Raw genomic sequence first — 16,940 nt, 5'->3', positions numbered from 1 at the left:
TCTATGTTAAGATCTATAAGAAGATTTTTATTCATTGACAAAAATTCTATATCTACTTCATTGTGTTTTTTTTTGTTTACTAGCATTCATCTGCGATTCAATTCGTAGATGGATTTTTTTGATCAAATTTGTAGAAAAATATCATCCAGTCAAGTAGCAGCAAACGTAAACACCGAAAAGTTGGTAATATCAAAGATACCGAGGCCATTATACTTGTCTAGTTATTCTACATAGCTTTAATCAGTCGATTTTTTTTGAGATTCGAGTGTTTCTTAGAAATTGCTCTATATTTTGGCATTTGGTTTAGCCATTGTTGTTATATTTATTTACTTTATATTTCGTTCATTTTTATACAAGATTGAGCTATTGCTGTTATATAATCAGATAAAATCCAATAAATAATGCTTCTTGCTTTTGTTTAATCCACTAATTCACAAATTCAATTTTTCTGAACATTGACATTGTCTTTTGGCTTCTCAAAATGAAGCCGATATAGATGTATAAGCTGAATAAGCTAAAAATTCATTTACTTTTCAATGTCAATAAGAAACAGTGAACAATTTTTCTTAGGCTATTCAGCTATTCTACTTTTTTCAAATCTACAATTCTTTTATATTGTTAATCATTTAGAAATTTTAATTTCATGAGAAAACAAAACAAAAATGGATTCTATTCAAGATTCTTTGGTTGCTAGAAAAAAAAAATTTATTTCATTGTACATCATGTTCTTGTCACCCAAACCGAAAACTTTGTAACTGCAATAACAATGGGTCCTATACATATGTAATACATTATAGTGACAGGTATACATGGTAGTGAGTTTTCTATTGAAACATGAAAAAAAAATTCAATAAATCATTCTAGCTGCTGCTCAGCTATTATTGTTAGTAGGAAAAGTTTCGATCTTTTTTTTTTGTTTTGTTTCTCTTTTGATTTTGTCATTGAATTTTTTCATTTCTTCCATTTTTTTTCATTTAGATGTCTGTGTTTGTGTGTGTGTGTGTGTATGAACGAAATTATTGTATGATACAAAAAATGATCGATAGACATTCGAATTTTCAATTTTTTTTTTTTTAGTTTGTAGTTTGACATTTTGTAACAATTGGATTGTTATCAAATGAAAATATAAAAAATTCATCATTGTCATCATCACAATAACAACTACAACAACAAAAAAAACTGAATTGTTTTTCATTGCTGATCATAATCATAAAATAGGTTGCTAGCCCCTTTTTGCGAACAAGAAGAAAAAAAGACTGAATTAAAATGAAGATTTTAATAAAATAATGATAAAAAATGGAATATTGATCGAAACATCGTTTTTTTTTTATTTTTATTTTTCATTCAAGTTTTAGCCATAAGTAAACAAATAAACGAAAAATAAGTTTTCAAGTGTTTATCATTTTTTTTTCTCTCTCTCTCTCTCTCTGTTGAATTGCTACCATATAATAATTGTGTTTAAAATATTGAAACGAAAACAAAAAACACATTGGCCGAGTAAGAAAAAAAAAGAAAAGAAAAGAAAATTGAATTTTTGTTTTCATTTGGCGTCCAACGTAAATGTTTTGAATAAATAAGCTTGCCAGTTTGTTTGTTTGTGTGTGTGTGTGTGTGTGTGAGAAAATGAATCTTTCATGCATTCTGTATGATGTTTTGTTGTTGTTGTTGTTATTGTTGTTGTTGTTGAATAAAATAACGTTATTATGACTAAGTCGTTTTGTTTTCGTTTCTGTCTACTTTGAATTAAATTGAAAAAATAAATTTTTATACTCATTTTTCTTTGTTTGTCGTCTACATTGTGTTTCATCTTTATTTTTCTTTTTTTTTGTATTATAACTATTATAGATTTTTCTAAACACTGTAAAAAATACATACAAAACGAATGATGATGATGATGATGAATTTTTTTTTCTTATTATTTCAAACATAAACATGAATAAATATAAAAGAACACTTCAACAAGAAAAAACTTTCTTACGCTTAGATATATTGGTAATTATTTTTTTCTATATATCATTTTTTTTTTTTTTTTTGGTGAAGTTTCTTTATTGTCAAAACAGAAAAGAAAGAAATTCATAAAGACCAATCTTACATTAGGAAAAAAATGTATGTATGTGTAAATCTTTATTAAATTGAATTAAATTAATAACCTTAATATTAAAAAAAAAATGGCAACGATGGCATGCTGTGTGCTTTATTCATTCATTTATTCTGGTACAATTTAGTTTGGAAAAAAAGGGTTAAAACAGATGTTTTCTTTCTTTTTTTTCTGTATTTTTATCTCAAAACTACCAAGTTTTTCCATACGAATAATGATAATGATGGTGGTGATGATAATAATAATAATAATAGTTATTACTGAGTCATAGTGGTCATTATGAACGTTTATAGACTTTCACGAATGTATTGATGAGACCTATGGGACTTATTATTAAGATATATATCAATATATGGATTAGTGTAAAATTTAAAATTTTTTGTGACATTTTTCAAGACAATGATAATCGTCTTTTTTTGGTTGTAGCTCATAAAAATTTTATTTTTTCAAATTTATGGCTTTAAAATTAGTTATTATGAAGTGAAAATTGTCTGTAAAGAGATTATCATCATTGTTCTGGTTGTTGATCGGTTTTTTTTCAAAATTTAAACTCATACTAGAATTTTACTCTAGAAATATATTATAATCGTTTATTATAAAGATATTTTCATTGATAAAAAGATCGTTTTATTTTGTTGAAATTCATTGTTTGATTCCAAAAAAAAAGTGAAAAACAAACATTTGGTCTTCGATGTTATGTTGATGAGTACATATTGATGATGTGTTCATGGCGGAAGATTTGTTTTCATTTTTCGAATAGAGAAATACTTCAACTTTATATGTATGTTACATATTCAAAAGGTGAAAAAAGAATTCCTATTCATAAACACTGCATTACATGAATTTATGCGTAACACGATGGATAAATATTTGCGAATAAGGGCCAGAAAATAAGCTGACAATAGAACAACAAACAATTTTTTTTTTGCATACTTGCAAACACCGGACATGTTTTTAAACTGAATAAGGTCTATCACGTTCCAATTCTTTCAATAAAAATTAAAAGAATGAACTTTGTGTTGCATAATTATTGAATGAATGAATTAACTAGATTATTTTGTTCAATTTCTCTCTCTCTCTCTTTCTCTCTATCTTGATTCATTCATATTTGATTTGTTCGTCATCATCATAATCATCAGTGATCTGTGGTTCTCATGAACGTCGATTGTTAAATGATTTACTCAGCAATTATAATGTACTTGAACGTCCCGTTGCCAATGAATCAGAAATATTAGACGTTTATTTTAGCCTCACATTGCAGCAGATAATCGATGTAGATGAAAAGAATCAAAACATAATCACCAACATGTGGCTTAGATTGGTATGTTTATTGCTTTCAAACCTTTTTTTTTGTTTATTAATTATTCATATCATTTCAAAGGAATGGAACGATTCAAATCTTCGATGGTCCCCCAATGACTATGGTGGCATCACTGATCTTCGAATTTCACCCGATAAAGTATGGCGTCCGGATATATTGCTCTACAATAGGTGAGTACATTATATTGACATTTATTTTAATCATCTGACATTTTATCATAGTGCCGATGAAAAATTTGATGGAACCTATCATTCGAATGTGGTGGTCAATCATAATGGCAGTTGTCTCTACATACCGCCTGGTATTTTTAAAAGTACTTGCAAAATTGACATCACCTGGTTCCCTTTCGACGATCAATTTTGTGATATTAAATTCGGATCGTGGACTTACTATGGATCAGCAATGGATTTACGATTCCTAAATGATAGCAGCAATGGTGATATCTCGCCGTACATTCCCAATGGTGAATGGGTTTTGCTCGGTATGTACACTGTATTTTTTTCATAGATAATTTGTATGAATTAATTGCTTTCTATAGGAGTACCCGGTCTTCGTAACGTTCAAAGCTATGAATGTTGTCCTGAACAATATATCGACATTACCTATACGATTGGAATCCGTCGACGTACCCTATATTATGGCTTCAATCTAATAGTGCCTAGTGTCATTATTTCATCGATGACATTGCTCAGTTTTACTTTACCGCCAGATTCTGGAGAGAAATTAACATTAGGCGTCACCATATTGCTCTCCATGATTGTAAGTCTATCAAACTCTATCTTCACAAATATAGAAAAACCTTGAACTTAATCTTATTGCACTTTATTATCGATTCAAAATGTTTAGGTGTTCATGATGCAGTTGGCCGAAATTATGCCTGGTAAGTTACCTTGTTTGATTCTTTTTATATACTTGTAATTAATGGAATTAGATTTATCTTGGCTATCTTCCGATTCATTCGTTGTTCAATCAAGTGAAAATAATTCCGAAAAAAAGAGAAATGCGATTTATAAACAAAATAGGTCTTCGTTCTTGTTGTTCTTTATTATTATTCAAACAAATCGTAACAATGTTTTAGAATTCATTAATATATGCTTCACTTTATACATGTTTTCTTCGTAAACTTGGATAATAAGTTTTATCTGATGATAGATCTGCTGTGATCATCTTCGTAAGTTTGTTTTTGCAGCATGGCAAACTATTCTAGAATTTTGATGTGAATTATTGTTTGGTCTGTTGTTTTGTTCAAAAGCCATGATAACATCATTATCCGATAGGCCATCAGCTCATGACTTGGCTCAATTTTTTATTTTTTATTTTTGTCTTTGCCATTGTTTAGGTAGAGTAGAACAATTTTCTAACTCGTTTTGGATTTTCCGGTTATGTTCTGAATTCATTTATTTGAAAAAATCATTTTATTCTCAATGAAAAACAAAAGATGTTTGCAACCGTTTACTTATATAAGCATCAATAACAACGACCACAGGGTTCGATATTCTTGAATTCTAATTGCTAAGATATAACGTTACTCGGCACTAATACTGATGGTACAGACATTTCGAGAGAATAATAAACTCTTGAGAGAAAGAGAGTGGTAAAAAGAATGAGTTTTCAATATATAACAAAGGAATCGTTTAGCATTTTAATAAAATAGGTTTTTTTTGAGATGCTATACAACAAGAAATAGTTTCTAGAGTTAGATGGCATAGGATATTACTGACGTTATTCGACCATGCAATCCACTTAACATTATTATTTCTTATTATTCGTTGTTCATCATTTTCCAATTCAATCATACTTAGTATGATGTGCCGTTTCAGGACTGCTTTTTTATCCTGTATATGATGATGAGCAATCTTGAAAATATACATTTCACATATTTTTTCTATCACTTGTACTGATTTTATTTCAAGAAACGGATTTTTTCTTTGAAATTTGAAACAAATTCCTATTGGCTGTGAATATTCAACTAGATTTTATAGAGATTTTTTTTTCTAAAGTAGATTACCTTAAGAATAATGTTGCTATAATGTAAAGAAAACTCTAATCTTGAAAATTTTTAAGTTTTTTTTTGAATTTAAAAAAATGAAAATTATTAATTTCTTAATCAATGTTCCCAAAAACTAACTTAGAGATTTACCATCACACTTGGGCATAAATGTAAAATTTTTTACGAATCGATTGAGCCATATAATGATGAATCATTCTATTTGATATTCATGAAAGTTTTCACTCATCAATCAAGTTATCTAATCTCGATGATTATGATCACCATGATTGCATTGTATTTTTTTTTTTTTTTTTTGTAATCATGTTGCAGTGATATTATGCCAATAGATGCGTAGTCGTGTAGAAATCGTGTTGTTTTTGTTTTATAATTAAATTGATTTTATGTTTATTTGTACCATTACAATTCGTTTGACTTTTTTTTCGTTCGATAACATGATAGCATTGGTTACATTGTTACAAAATTCAATGATTCTGAATTGTTGTGTATGAATGTTCAATTAGAATGAATATAACAATACATTCATAGAATATCGAATGAATCATTTTAGTTATCAAAATATCAACATTCAGTATGAGTTATTTTATTATTTTGTGGGTGTTACGGCCACTTTATCTATTCAACAATTCATGATGATGAATTCAACATTGAAAGTCATTCCATATAAACTAATAATGAGAGTGGACGACAATGATTTCCTTTTCGGAAACATGTTTATCATATTCAATCTTATTGTACTTTATCGATCATCATTTTCATTATATTTGCTTTTTCATTGAAATCAGCTACATCGGATTCTGTTTCTATTATTGGTAAGTAAATTGGGTAATTTTTTATCTTGTCAAAAATCCTAACACTAATCGGGCCACTTGCCGCGTTTGTCTTTGTTTGGTTTGATTTGATTTTGATACATTGTAGGATCTTATTTTGCTTGCATTATGGTCATGGTGGCTTTCTCTGTTGTTATGACTGTGGTTGTGCTCAACTTTCATCATCGGACCACCGAACAACAACAGGAGATGCCTACTTGGGTAAGTATATCCAAGTTATATAATGAAGACTTATGATGACCATTTTATTTGATTTTTTAATTGATTTGGATATATTCTATGTCGAAAATTTATAGATACGAAAAGTAATTATTACTTGGCTGCCAATAATATTAAGAATAAAAAGGCCACCCGAATTGCTACGTACTGAACAGCATAGGCAGCAACATCAATCAACCAATAACTTTCATACTCAGCATCAAGCCTATTGTGCAACGAATAATCCATACCAAAATCAGAATCATGTGCCATCAGACACTTGGAACACTCCAGGTGTTGCTATTAATAACTTACGTTCTAGCGCTACCGCAGCATCATCTTTGACAACCAATCATTTCAACACACCATCATCACCGACGCATTTGGAACTGATGCGTTTGACTGAAAAGATGAAAGAATATGAATCATTATGCCATAAACGTGGTTGTGCCCATAGATCTCAACAGCAGAATCTTGATCGAGCCAATCGACAATCGAATGGTTGTGGAACAATGAGTGGAATTTGTCCATATGCTTATTCTACATATCCGCCGCCCCCTGGTCATATGAGTCATCATCATCCATCGCCATCAACAATGAATGAACAATTTCTTGGACAACAACAGCAACGTCGCCAGTGTAGCGGATTGTTAGCCTCGGATGAAGCAATCCATCATTTTGATCAGCAAAGTCAGCAACAAAATTATTTTCATCTTCAGCACAATGATGCTGCTGTCAGTTCTGTTTATATTCAACAAAATCCTTGTTGTTGTTGTACTTGTACCGGAACTGGATCACATCAAACAATCGATTATTTTAATTCAATAATGCAAGAGCTTCGTTTCATGACCAATCGCTATAGACGTGAAGATGATTTGGCTGATATAATAAGTGAATGGAAATATGCCGCCATTGTTATTGATCGCCTTTGTTTGATTGTATTCAGCACGTTTGCCGTAATGTCATTAGTTATGTGTTTAGCATCAGCTCCACATTTGTTGGCTTAAACTTTTTTTCATTTTTACTTTTATCATTGATATAATCTGTTCATTTTACTATTGCTGTAATCATCATTATTGTATTGTTTTTGATGTAAAACAAAGACTGATCAAACCCAAATACTCCAATACAAAAAAAGTCAATATTATTGTTTCTTGAAGTTTTGTATATCACTTTTTCGACAAATATTGGAATAGCAAATCCCTGTTGACCGATCAAAAATTTCCTAATTATCAGAATGGTAAATTTTTTTGTTAGAATTATATTTCACCATTTCTTAAGACAATTCCATTATTATCATTTCAATCATTACCATATTTTTTTGCATTTTCTCATTTAAATGCTATACCTGTTAATTTAGTAATTTAAAAGTCTATGACACAAATTTTGATTCAGTTATTGCGATTTTATTTTTATCAATCTACTTTTTTAGTTCATAATATAAATTATATCTTAATCATTCACGACAATATATATTCTGTTTAAATATAGAATTTAACTTGTATTGATACACGTTTTTGCATTTTTGCGTTGCCTATGTTTTTTGTTTAAATTTTTTTTTAGATCTTGATGCTTGCCGTTGTTTGTTTGTTTGTTGTTGTTGTTGTTGTTATTGTCAACTGCTACTGCTCCATGAATCCCAACTTCCATTTCATTGTTATCCATTTCCTTTTGCTCATTATTTTTCTATACCTATATATATGTCTATTAATATGATTGTAATATATATTTTGTTTTTTTTCGGTTTCGTTCGCTTTACCAATGATGAGTTGAGCGATAAAAAAAATGGAACAAATAAAATAAAATAACATTTAATAAAAATATAAATATTCTCTAATTTCTATAAAAACATTTCATTATTCCAATATATGAATAATCAACACCTGTCAAAAACTTTTCTGTTCATTTTCCCTTCCTATTATTTCAATGTCTACGTTTCAATGTCGATTTTGTTGTTTATATTGATTGAAACGTGAAAACTTTTCTCGTTTTTATTTTTTACTAAGTTCAGTTACGTGACCTTTGATATGAAGTATAATAGCCGATTTCATTTAATTTGATTATATTTGAATAGAACAAAACAAAAGCATTGTATAGGCTGCGATTTTTTTTCTATTTAATCGTATAGAACAAAATATTTCATTCATTTTGAATTAATGATGATAAACTTTATCCTTTTGTTGCTGTTGATGATAAAATGACTGGAATGTAAAAAAATTGTCTCCACAATTTCAATAAAAATTGTCTAAACAAGAATTTAAAAAAAAAAGTTTCGCTTTTGATGGTTACGGTAACCCTCAGGCCAACTATCGGTTTCATCCATGACAGCATCGATTTGGATTGTCGGCTAAAGCGTTTTTAGAACAAATGTAAACATAGGCATACACGCACATCTTTCGTATGACATTCATTTGGCATGATAACAAACAAATTAGATTATATCAAACCGTTCATAAAAAGAAGCAGCATAATGACACTTTAGCATATTTCGGAGACCACTTCACACATAGATCAGAATGGAACTGTTGTTTTATTATTGAGATTGATTTTATTAACACATTATGATTTTTGTCCTCCATTCTATTAATGATGAAATATTTGAAGAAATGTCCAATTCATATTGTCGTCGATAAGGTTTTTTTTATGCCTATACGGATTATGGTAATTAGAGAGTATATATACTAACGAATGAATGTAAATTTCAATTGCATAAAAAAATGCATTATTAGAAATGAATTCTCAAACATTATGTCATGTCAATTTTTCATTATTCTATTTTGGTATGTAAATCTTGATTACCCTTTTTATTATAAAATGGAAAAAGAGTTGAAAAAAAATTCTTTCCAAATCAAATATTTGAACGAAAAAGTTTGAACTAAAAAAAGAAAAGAAAAAAGGTTTCGATGGTGTGATGTGTATGATTTGAATTCATTACATTTTCTTAAAGAACTAATGATATCTTCATAGTTATTGTTATTACGTCATTTTATGATGAAACGTAATAATGTTTAAAATTAATCAACAAAAGGATTATTTTGATAAGTTGTCTTATTCATTTAAACCGTTGATGATTATGATCATTCTTATTAATCGTTGTTATTCTATTATTACATCTAATTTTTTTTACAAGCTCAAAGCAGGAAGAATGGTAAATTTCGTTAGATGAAAACCTTCTATTTCAAATAAGAATGTTGTTTGCATTCTTTTTTTTTTTGGTTTATGTTAATCAATAATAACTACAACAACTCATTTCATGCTTGAATGTCTCGGGGAAACGTAGTGGGGATCGTCGTTGTTATTGTTATTTGTAACTAAGCGATTCGAATTTCAATCAAATAAATAAAAGTTAGTAAGTGTATATATGAATTTGGTGGTTTTGTTGTTTCCGAAAGAAAAATTGAAAATGAATCATCTTGATAACTAACGAATCCATCAACTCAGTTGTGAAAAAAAAAATAAATGGCAAGACTTAGATTGCTAACATTGTGATTCTGTATTTATTAAGAATCTCATTTTTTTAAAATAAACTTTATGATAATTATATGCGGGAGGAATTTGTTGTTAAAATTTTGGCTATCGATTGGTAATATAAGACGCATTCTAGTTTTCTATCTAGTATGTCTCGGTGAATTTTATTAATTTATTATTTTCTTTATTACCACTTCATTCATTGAAATTGACGATTTTACAAGAAAAAAATTCAATATAGAATAATGCACTAAAGATTGTAATAGTCTTGGTTATGATCATGTTCATTCAACTTTTGAGTTTAAATTTTAATTAGATTTCAAATAATTGTGGCTTTAAAGTTTTGCCGGTTTGCTTGCTTGATCTCACTTGAATTACTTTCCATGTTTGTGTCTATATATTCGTTTGTAAATATCATTGATTCGGGGTACTTCAAATGTGTAAATAAATAAGACTGAGAGTGATAGACAATGAAAAGAAAACTAATCAAACTTTTTTTGAGTTCTAAAACATTGTTCATTCAATCAACTTTTCCAGTCAGTTCTTGCCTGTAAAGGTGTTTCGGTCATCAATTTGTGCTGTATGTGTTGTAAATCAACTACAAGCGAATTTCATTTATCATATATCCTAGTTTCTGGAACAAATCAAATCCTCAGGTGAGTGATGGGTTTTGAAATTAATTGGCAACCCAGAAAATGGTTATTTTTTTTTGCTAGTATGTGCTTGGATAAGTTACCTATTTTTTTTTGTTGTTAATAATCCAATGTGATATTCACTAATCAATTTGCAACTAAATCGTCTTGCGCATTCAATCTCATGACAATTTTGAATATCCATACGCCTGCTCCATTCACATTGGTTTCGAAGTGGTAGCAGCATCTCGAATTTAGGATAACGCCGCATCCATTTCGCCAAGACATTGCTATAAATTGTAAATTTCCGATGGCCAAACAGTTTTTTCTTCAGTCGTGGTAACTAAGTCAAACTGAACACAAGGAGCTTCTATTCAAAAAAAGCTTGATAACAAATTCGAAAAAATTTTCATATAACTCTCAACATTCTCAACTACTCTACAGTGGACATCTGGTGGCCATGAAGGAAACTTTTTATCGAGAATTTATTCCTTTTCAATCAGTTGTTAAAATTGAAAAAACATTATGTTTGTCATTATTGATGATCTGTGATCTGGTCTATGGAGGCATCAATGAGCGCCACTTGATCAACCACCTTCTAAACAATTATAATCCATTAGAACGGCCAGTAGAAAATGAGAATGACACATTAAATGTTATATTCGGCATTACATTACAACAAATAATCGATGTTGATGAGAAGAATCAGATATTAATTTCAAATCTATGGTTGAAATTCGTATGTATTCGATAAGTAGACATTTGATATTTAATCTGAAAATTTGATAATTTTCCTAATTTTTTAAAGCAATGGGTAGACATAAATCTTCGCTGGAATCCAGAAGAATATGGTGGCGTTGAAACTCTACGTATAATGACCGATCGTATTTGGATACCGGATGTATTAATGTATAATAGTGCTGACGAAAGATTCGATAGTACATTTCGCACCAATGTTGTTGTCAACTATACTGGAGGATGTTTGTATGTACCACCGGGTGTATTTAAAAGTACTTGTCGTATAGATATTACATGGTTTCCATTTGATGATCAACGTTGTGAACTTAAATTTGGATCCTGGACGTAGGTGTTATTAAAAAATTCATGACATATTATACTTATATTATGATTTACATTTCCTGATAGGTATGATGGGTTACAAGTGGATTTGTTGCCGGAAAATGTCTCAGCCGATACGTCTGATTATCAAGTAAATAGCGAATGGGTACTTGTTGATGTTCCATCGATTCGAACATCACAATATTATGAATGCTGTCCTGGACCATTTGTTGACATAAAATTTATTATACACATCAAACGCCGTACGCTGTATTATGGCTTCAATTTAATAATACCTTGTATAATATTGTCTTCGATGACATTATTAAGTTTTTCATCACCACCAGAATCAGGTGAAAAATTGCACCTAGGTGTAACCATTCTGCTTTCGATGACTGTATTTCTCGTTCAATTGAGCAAAATTTTGCCTGCCACTTCGGATTCTATATCAATCATCGCTTTGTATTTTGGATCGATCATGGTCATGGTTGCTGTATCAGTTGTGATGACTGTTGTTGTGCTCAACTTTCATCATCGTTCATCAGAAACAAAAGAAATGGGACCTAAACTACGAAAATTTTTACTGGATTGGTTGCCACGTTTGTTGGGCATGGATCGACCAGGCATCAAGCCACCAAAACAGTGTATACTGAAAAAAGTCTCATCTACACAAAAATTAGTGGCTGCATTAGGATGCGCTGTTGTTCCACACGATAATGACAACAACATTCATAAGCAAAATTTTGCTACGGAAAATCCTGATTTAAATCTTGCCGCTGCTGATGAAGTAATGCTCATGATGCAGACAACTGGTCTGACTGGCAATGCTAATTTAACATGCAATTCGATTCCTAAACTCAATAGTCCACCAACTGTTGTTCCATTAGATTGCGATGATGACCGAATTCCTCATCAAATCGAGAACGTTACTAACAATGCTGACCATAGATATCTTTTTCATCCAAATTTATACATGGAATCAGCAGACGACGTTCTCCATGAACATGAATCCAACTGCCTTTTTTTACAGCGAACCAATGATTCAGTCGATAAGTCAACATCGAATAACCATCATCATAATAATTTGCCTCTAGTCAATAACAGCGATTCAATTGATTTGACAAAAACAGACGATTTATTTAGCTGTCGCGATGATACTCGCGTCGAAGATGATGGCCCCGGTTCTGAAGATTGTCTATTGGACGAGGATCTCGATGTAGAAGTATCGATTGCAATGACTGGGTCTAGAACTCGTCTAATAAACAATAAAAAAGATGGCCTCAATAAAATTAATGAATCTCGTAACAATTTAACGGATAAAGGTGGCCATAATGTGGATGATGATGATAATGATGATGATGATGATGATGGCGAACAGGATGAAAGCCATAATGAAATCGATCCAGAACATTATGGCCTACATCAATATATGAGCATGAAACGTCGACATAAATTACTAGAAATATTGATCGAAATGCGTTTTATTACAGATCGTCTGCGTGAAGAAGATCAAATCAAAGAGCTGATTGCCGAATGGCGTTATGGTGCAACGGTTCTTGATCGTCTTTGTCTTATATTGTTTACTTTGTTTACCTTATTATCATTGGCCATATGTCTCATTTCTGCTCCTCAGTTGATTGTTTAGCCAAATAATATTCTTTTCTAAATATTGTATCTGATTGTTTCAATTTTCCGTTACACAAAAACGTACAATATATATGATATTCTAACTTTAAAATAAAGTATTTACATTTATCATCTATCTAATGTTTTTTCCAATATTTTGAGCAGACATTTTTATATTCTATAATGGCCATTTTGATTGAGCTTTTTTGGAAGAGGATATCCTAATGTTTAGGAAACAATCTTGTATCATTTTGTTGTTGTTTTTTTTTCTAGAGATCAGTACCTAATTGACATTACATTGTAGCAGATTAAACGAATAAATTATTATATAAATCTCGATCAAAATTTTTTCTACTTTACATTTTACAATTCTCTTGAATTCAGGTTTGAAATTATTGCTTAGATTAAAAAAAACAAAATAATCTGGCAAAGCTTTTTTTTTGTCAAATGAAGCAGTTTAATTATTATGTGGTACACATAAGGTTGCTAGGCTATCCAATTCCAAATACCTAAACGCCCGATTACTCCTATCTGTATATGCATTTATTATATGAAAAAATTTAGAACAATAATAACACACACACATACACAAACAAACATACTCAAATGTCATTTTCAAAGTGTTATGAAGACTGACTTGAAATGAAATGCTCGCATCACTGAAATGAAAATTATTTTGACAATTTCTTTCTGTTGATTTACATTCAAAAAAGTTTATTCTCTGTTAATTTTTTTTTTCTTATATGATCAGTCTTGAATGTTGGAAATACGAACTGTTCTCAAAAATGGGAGCTATAATAATGATGATAATAATTTTTAATGTCGAGCTCTTCTAGATGTTTTGCAGAAAAAAAATTTTTTTTTAAAAGCTTAACAAACTGTTAGCTTTTGTTTCACGTGAATGACAATTTAAATTTTTTGACAACTAAAATGTCCAGATTTTGAAAAGATAAATAAACAAAAAATCAAAATAAAAAATAAACAAACAATATCAAATATCACCATATACACATGACTATGTTATTTGAATTGCATTTTTGATTAGTTTCACTATCTATACAATCTATCTATGTGAGAAATATATATATTTTGATTGTTTGTAAGGTATAAGAATCATGTGTGTATGGTACTTTCAAACACAAGTATCGTGAACAACCTGCAGAAAATTACATTGCAAAAAATTATCAATAAAGTCAATACAGGTACTCTATATATACCAATGAGCCAAAAAAAACGGTGCAATTAGATCTCATGTTTCTTTTTAGAAAATTTCGCCCTAACATTTCAATCCAAGGGAGCATCAATAAATGCATCGCCAATTTTTTTTTTGGCTGCAATAATTGTAGTCAATCAATTGATTCTGATTTGGCGTCATGATTTTTTTCACACAAATTATGATCATGTTTGTATTATTCCTATGATCAATCAATATCGATCGACCAAGCTTGTTAAGCATATACTTTCTTCTATATATATATCGATCTAATGTTGGCTTCACTTCATTAATTATAGCAGATATCATCAAAGTGTTTATGTCAATTCATATTCTATATTGTTTTCTAGTCGTTTTACCGATTCCTTTCATTGATGATAATGTCAAAATTTTTTTTTCGATATCAACAAACGCTTGATCCATATGACATTTAAATTTTAGTTGTTATGCAAATTCATTTCTAATTTAGGTACTTATAGAAGAAATATTTCAATAATAGTTTATGAGTCCATTTGAACAATCAAATATTTTTTTTCGGTCTAATTAATGCTAAGATCAAAAAAAATTGTCAATTAAGGCTTAAATGGAATTTAAATTACGGTTTTGCTTTTGCTTCGATGCCGTATTATTATGCTCGACGACAGAACGATAGAGAGATCAAGTCATAATTTTTCATGAATTATAAGATGCTTAGTTGAAAGCAAAGACAATAATTGAGCATAAATTAATTCAATCATCATCATCAACAATTTTATGACATTAAATTGACTAAATTCTTTTCGCAATTTTTTTTATTCATTTCACTCCAGTAGCTCAATTTATGTAAAAACAAATTGATTAGCATCATTCACTCAATTCGTTGGAAAAAGTGACAAAGATAATGGATAAAGCGTCATTCAAACTTTTAAAAATTGAAAAGTTTTTTTGCTTGGTTGCATAGTGCATCGGTTTCTGATGTATATGATGTGTGTGTTCCAAATAAAAATGTTAATATATGAATATGAATATGAATATGATCTAAGCTTAGTAAGCGAATAAAAATAATATTAATGGTTTTTTTTCATTTTACCAAAAAAAAAAAAAAAAATTATTTCATGCTTTGAAATTAATTGACACAATCCGAATAGAAAAACTATTTCAATTTCCGGTGAATGTATTTTTGTTCTGATCAATTCATTGGTCAAAATTGACTTGATATTCATCAATCAACTGGCAAAACCAACACAATTTGCAGTTTATCAATTAAGCCATTACGTTTGTTTTTTTTTCGAATCATAAATATATACAATTTTATTTGTGTTTTAAATCCATTCAGAAAATGATAATTTCTATAAACTCTATTATAAAAGCTTATGGCCATTTGATTATTGAATAGGCATTCAACATATCTTGTGCCATAACAATTCGAAACATATGAATCAATACTATTTCTTCTTGTTTATATGATTAGATTTTGAGCCCACCAACTGTGGCTGACAAATTGCATTTCGGTAGGGGTTCTTTTTTTTAGTGGCTTTGTCTTTTTTTTCAAATTCTTAGATTCTCGAATTGAACAATCGTTGAGAATTTAGTATTCACATAATTTTAATATTATCATTCTAGATCAGTTGTTAATATATTTGTCCCCTACCCATCATAACAATCAATTATATGATATTACAATAACTTTCAATTATATATACTTATTTTAAGCATCAAAATAAGCATGTAGACATTTTTTGTTTTCATTTTATTTTAAGAACGAGAAAAAAAAATTCTACAGAAATAGGGAGAAAATTTATTTATCTATTTTTTTCTTTAGTTTTAGCACCACCTACGGCAATATATTCAATGCTCACTCAATACGAATCGCTTAAAGATTTTAACTGCTTTTTTTTTCTTTTCGTTTGTTGCATCAATGAATTGAAACAAACAAAAAAAACCATTTTTTTCTTTAAAAAAAACGGAACAGAATTGCCAAATTGTGTAATCAACATCATATCCAATGATGATAATCATTGTTATGGAGCTAATCTCTGGAATCGTATATGTGTATTTCCCTTTTATATTTTATATGTTATAATGATGACGATGATGATTATAATGCAGCAAATAATAGTGAACAATTTCAAGGGATTTGAAAAATAAAAAAAAAAATTTTTATTTTTATTTTAATTATCTACTTTTCAATGCTACACATTATGTGTATGTTTGAAATAAAATTCCATTTCATTTTATTTCACTCGATATTTTATTATTTTATATATGATATTTTTTTTTTGTTCACTATTATCATCCAAATAGTAACAACAACAACAACAAAGATATTTGAAAACTTTTTTTTTGTTTAATTTTCAACAAATTGTTCACTGTAACAAAAAAAAAGAGTAAAAGAATTCTAATTTCTACAATATTAACCTTTACAGAGTTTCGCTCTAATCGTTAATCAGTATGATGATGATGATGATCAACTCTTTTTTTTTTTTTTTTTGGTTATTGTTCATGATC

General features: G+C 29.3%; 2 protein-coding genes across 9 annotated transcripts in view; both read left to right on the top strand.

Annotated features, from left to right (window-relative positions):
• The window catches only part of LOC124489761 (neuronal acetylcholine receptor subunit alpha-7), a 34,003-nt gene extending 25,727 nt beyond the window's left edge, over positions 1–8,276 (top strand). For 5 of the 8 annotated variants that reach the window (XM_075735695.1, XM_075735693.1, XM_075735694.1 and 2 more), the window contains 7 exons: positions 3,238–3,589; positions 3,641–3,900; positions 3,958–4,178; positions 4,266–4,299; positions 6,213–6,239; positions 6,346–6,458; positions 6,554–8,276. In XM_075735695.1, coding sequence (XP_075591810.1) covers positions 3,238–3,589; positions 3,641–3,900; positions 3,958–4,178; positions 4,266–4,299; positions 6,213–6,239; positions 6,346–6,458; positions 6,554–7,462 — 1,916 coding nt within the window. In that variant the 3' untranslated portion in view covers positions 7,463–8,276. Of the gene's footprint in view, positions 1–1,766; positions 1,993–2,060; positions 2,107–3,237; positions 3,590–3,640; positions 3,901–3,957; positions 4,179–4,265; positions 4,300–6,212; positions 6,240–6,345; positions 6,459–6,553 lie in introns of those variants that run through there. The other 3 variants (XM_075735698.1, XM_047052525.2, XM_075735699.1) reach the window with 2 other exon arrangements.
• Positions 8,277–10,481: 2,205 nt separating this feature from the next.
• On the top strand, positions 10,482–13,376 carry LOC124490718 (acetylcholine receptor subunit alpha-1-B). The gene is made up of 4 exons (XM_047053640.2): positions 10,482–10,579; positions 10,791–11,294; positions 11,364–11,638; positions 11,702–13,376. The coding sequence occupies exons 2-4, from the start codon at positions 11,016–11,018 to the stop codon at positions 13,257–13,259; spliced, it is 2,112 nt and encodes a 703-aa protein (XP_046909596.2). The 5' UTR covers positions 10,482–10,579; positions 10,791–11,015; the 3' UTR covers positions 13,260–13,376.
• The last annotated feature ends 3,564 nt before the right edge of the window (positions 13,377–16,940 follow it).

This window comes from Dermatophagoides farinae, chromosome 2 (genome assembly GCF_024713945.1).
Source record: "Dermatophagoides farinae isolate YC_2012a chromosome 2, ASM2471394v1, whole genome shotgun sequence".
Taxonomy (NCBI): Eukaryota; Metazoa; Arthropoda; class Arachnida; order Sarcoptiformes; family Pyroglyphidae; genus Dermatophagoides; species Dermatophagoides farinae.
This window is presented reverse-complemented; position numbering and strand designations above follow the sequence as displayed.

Excerpts from the sequence above, each read along its gene's own strand:
- LOC124490718 (XM_047053640.2), top strand. The coding sequence starts at position 11,016 with ATGAAGGAAACTTTTTATCGAGAATTTATTCCTTTTCAATCAGTTGTT. Across the intron at positions 11,295-11,363 it reads CAAATCTATGGTTGAAATTC|CAATGGGTAGACATAAATCT; the intron begins GTATGTATTCGA and ends AATTTTTTAAAG. Across the intron at positions 11,639-11,701 it reads CTTAAATTTGGATCCTGGAC|GTATGATGGGTTACAAGTGG; the intron begins GTAGGTGTTATT and ends ATTTCCTGATAG.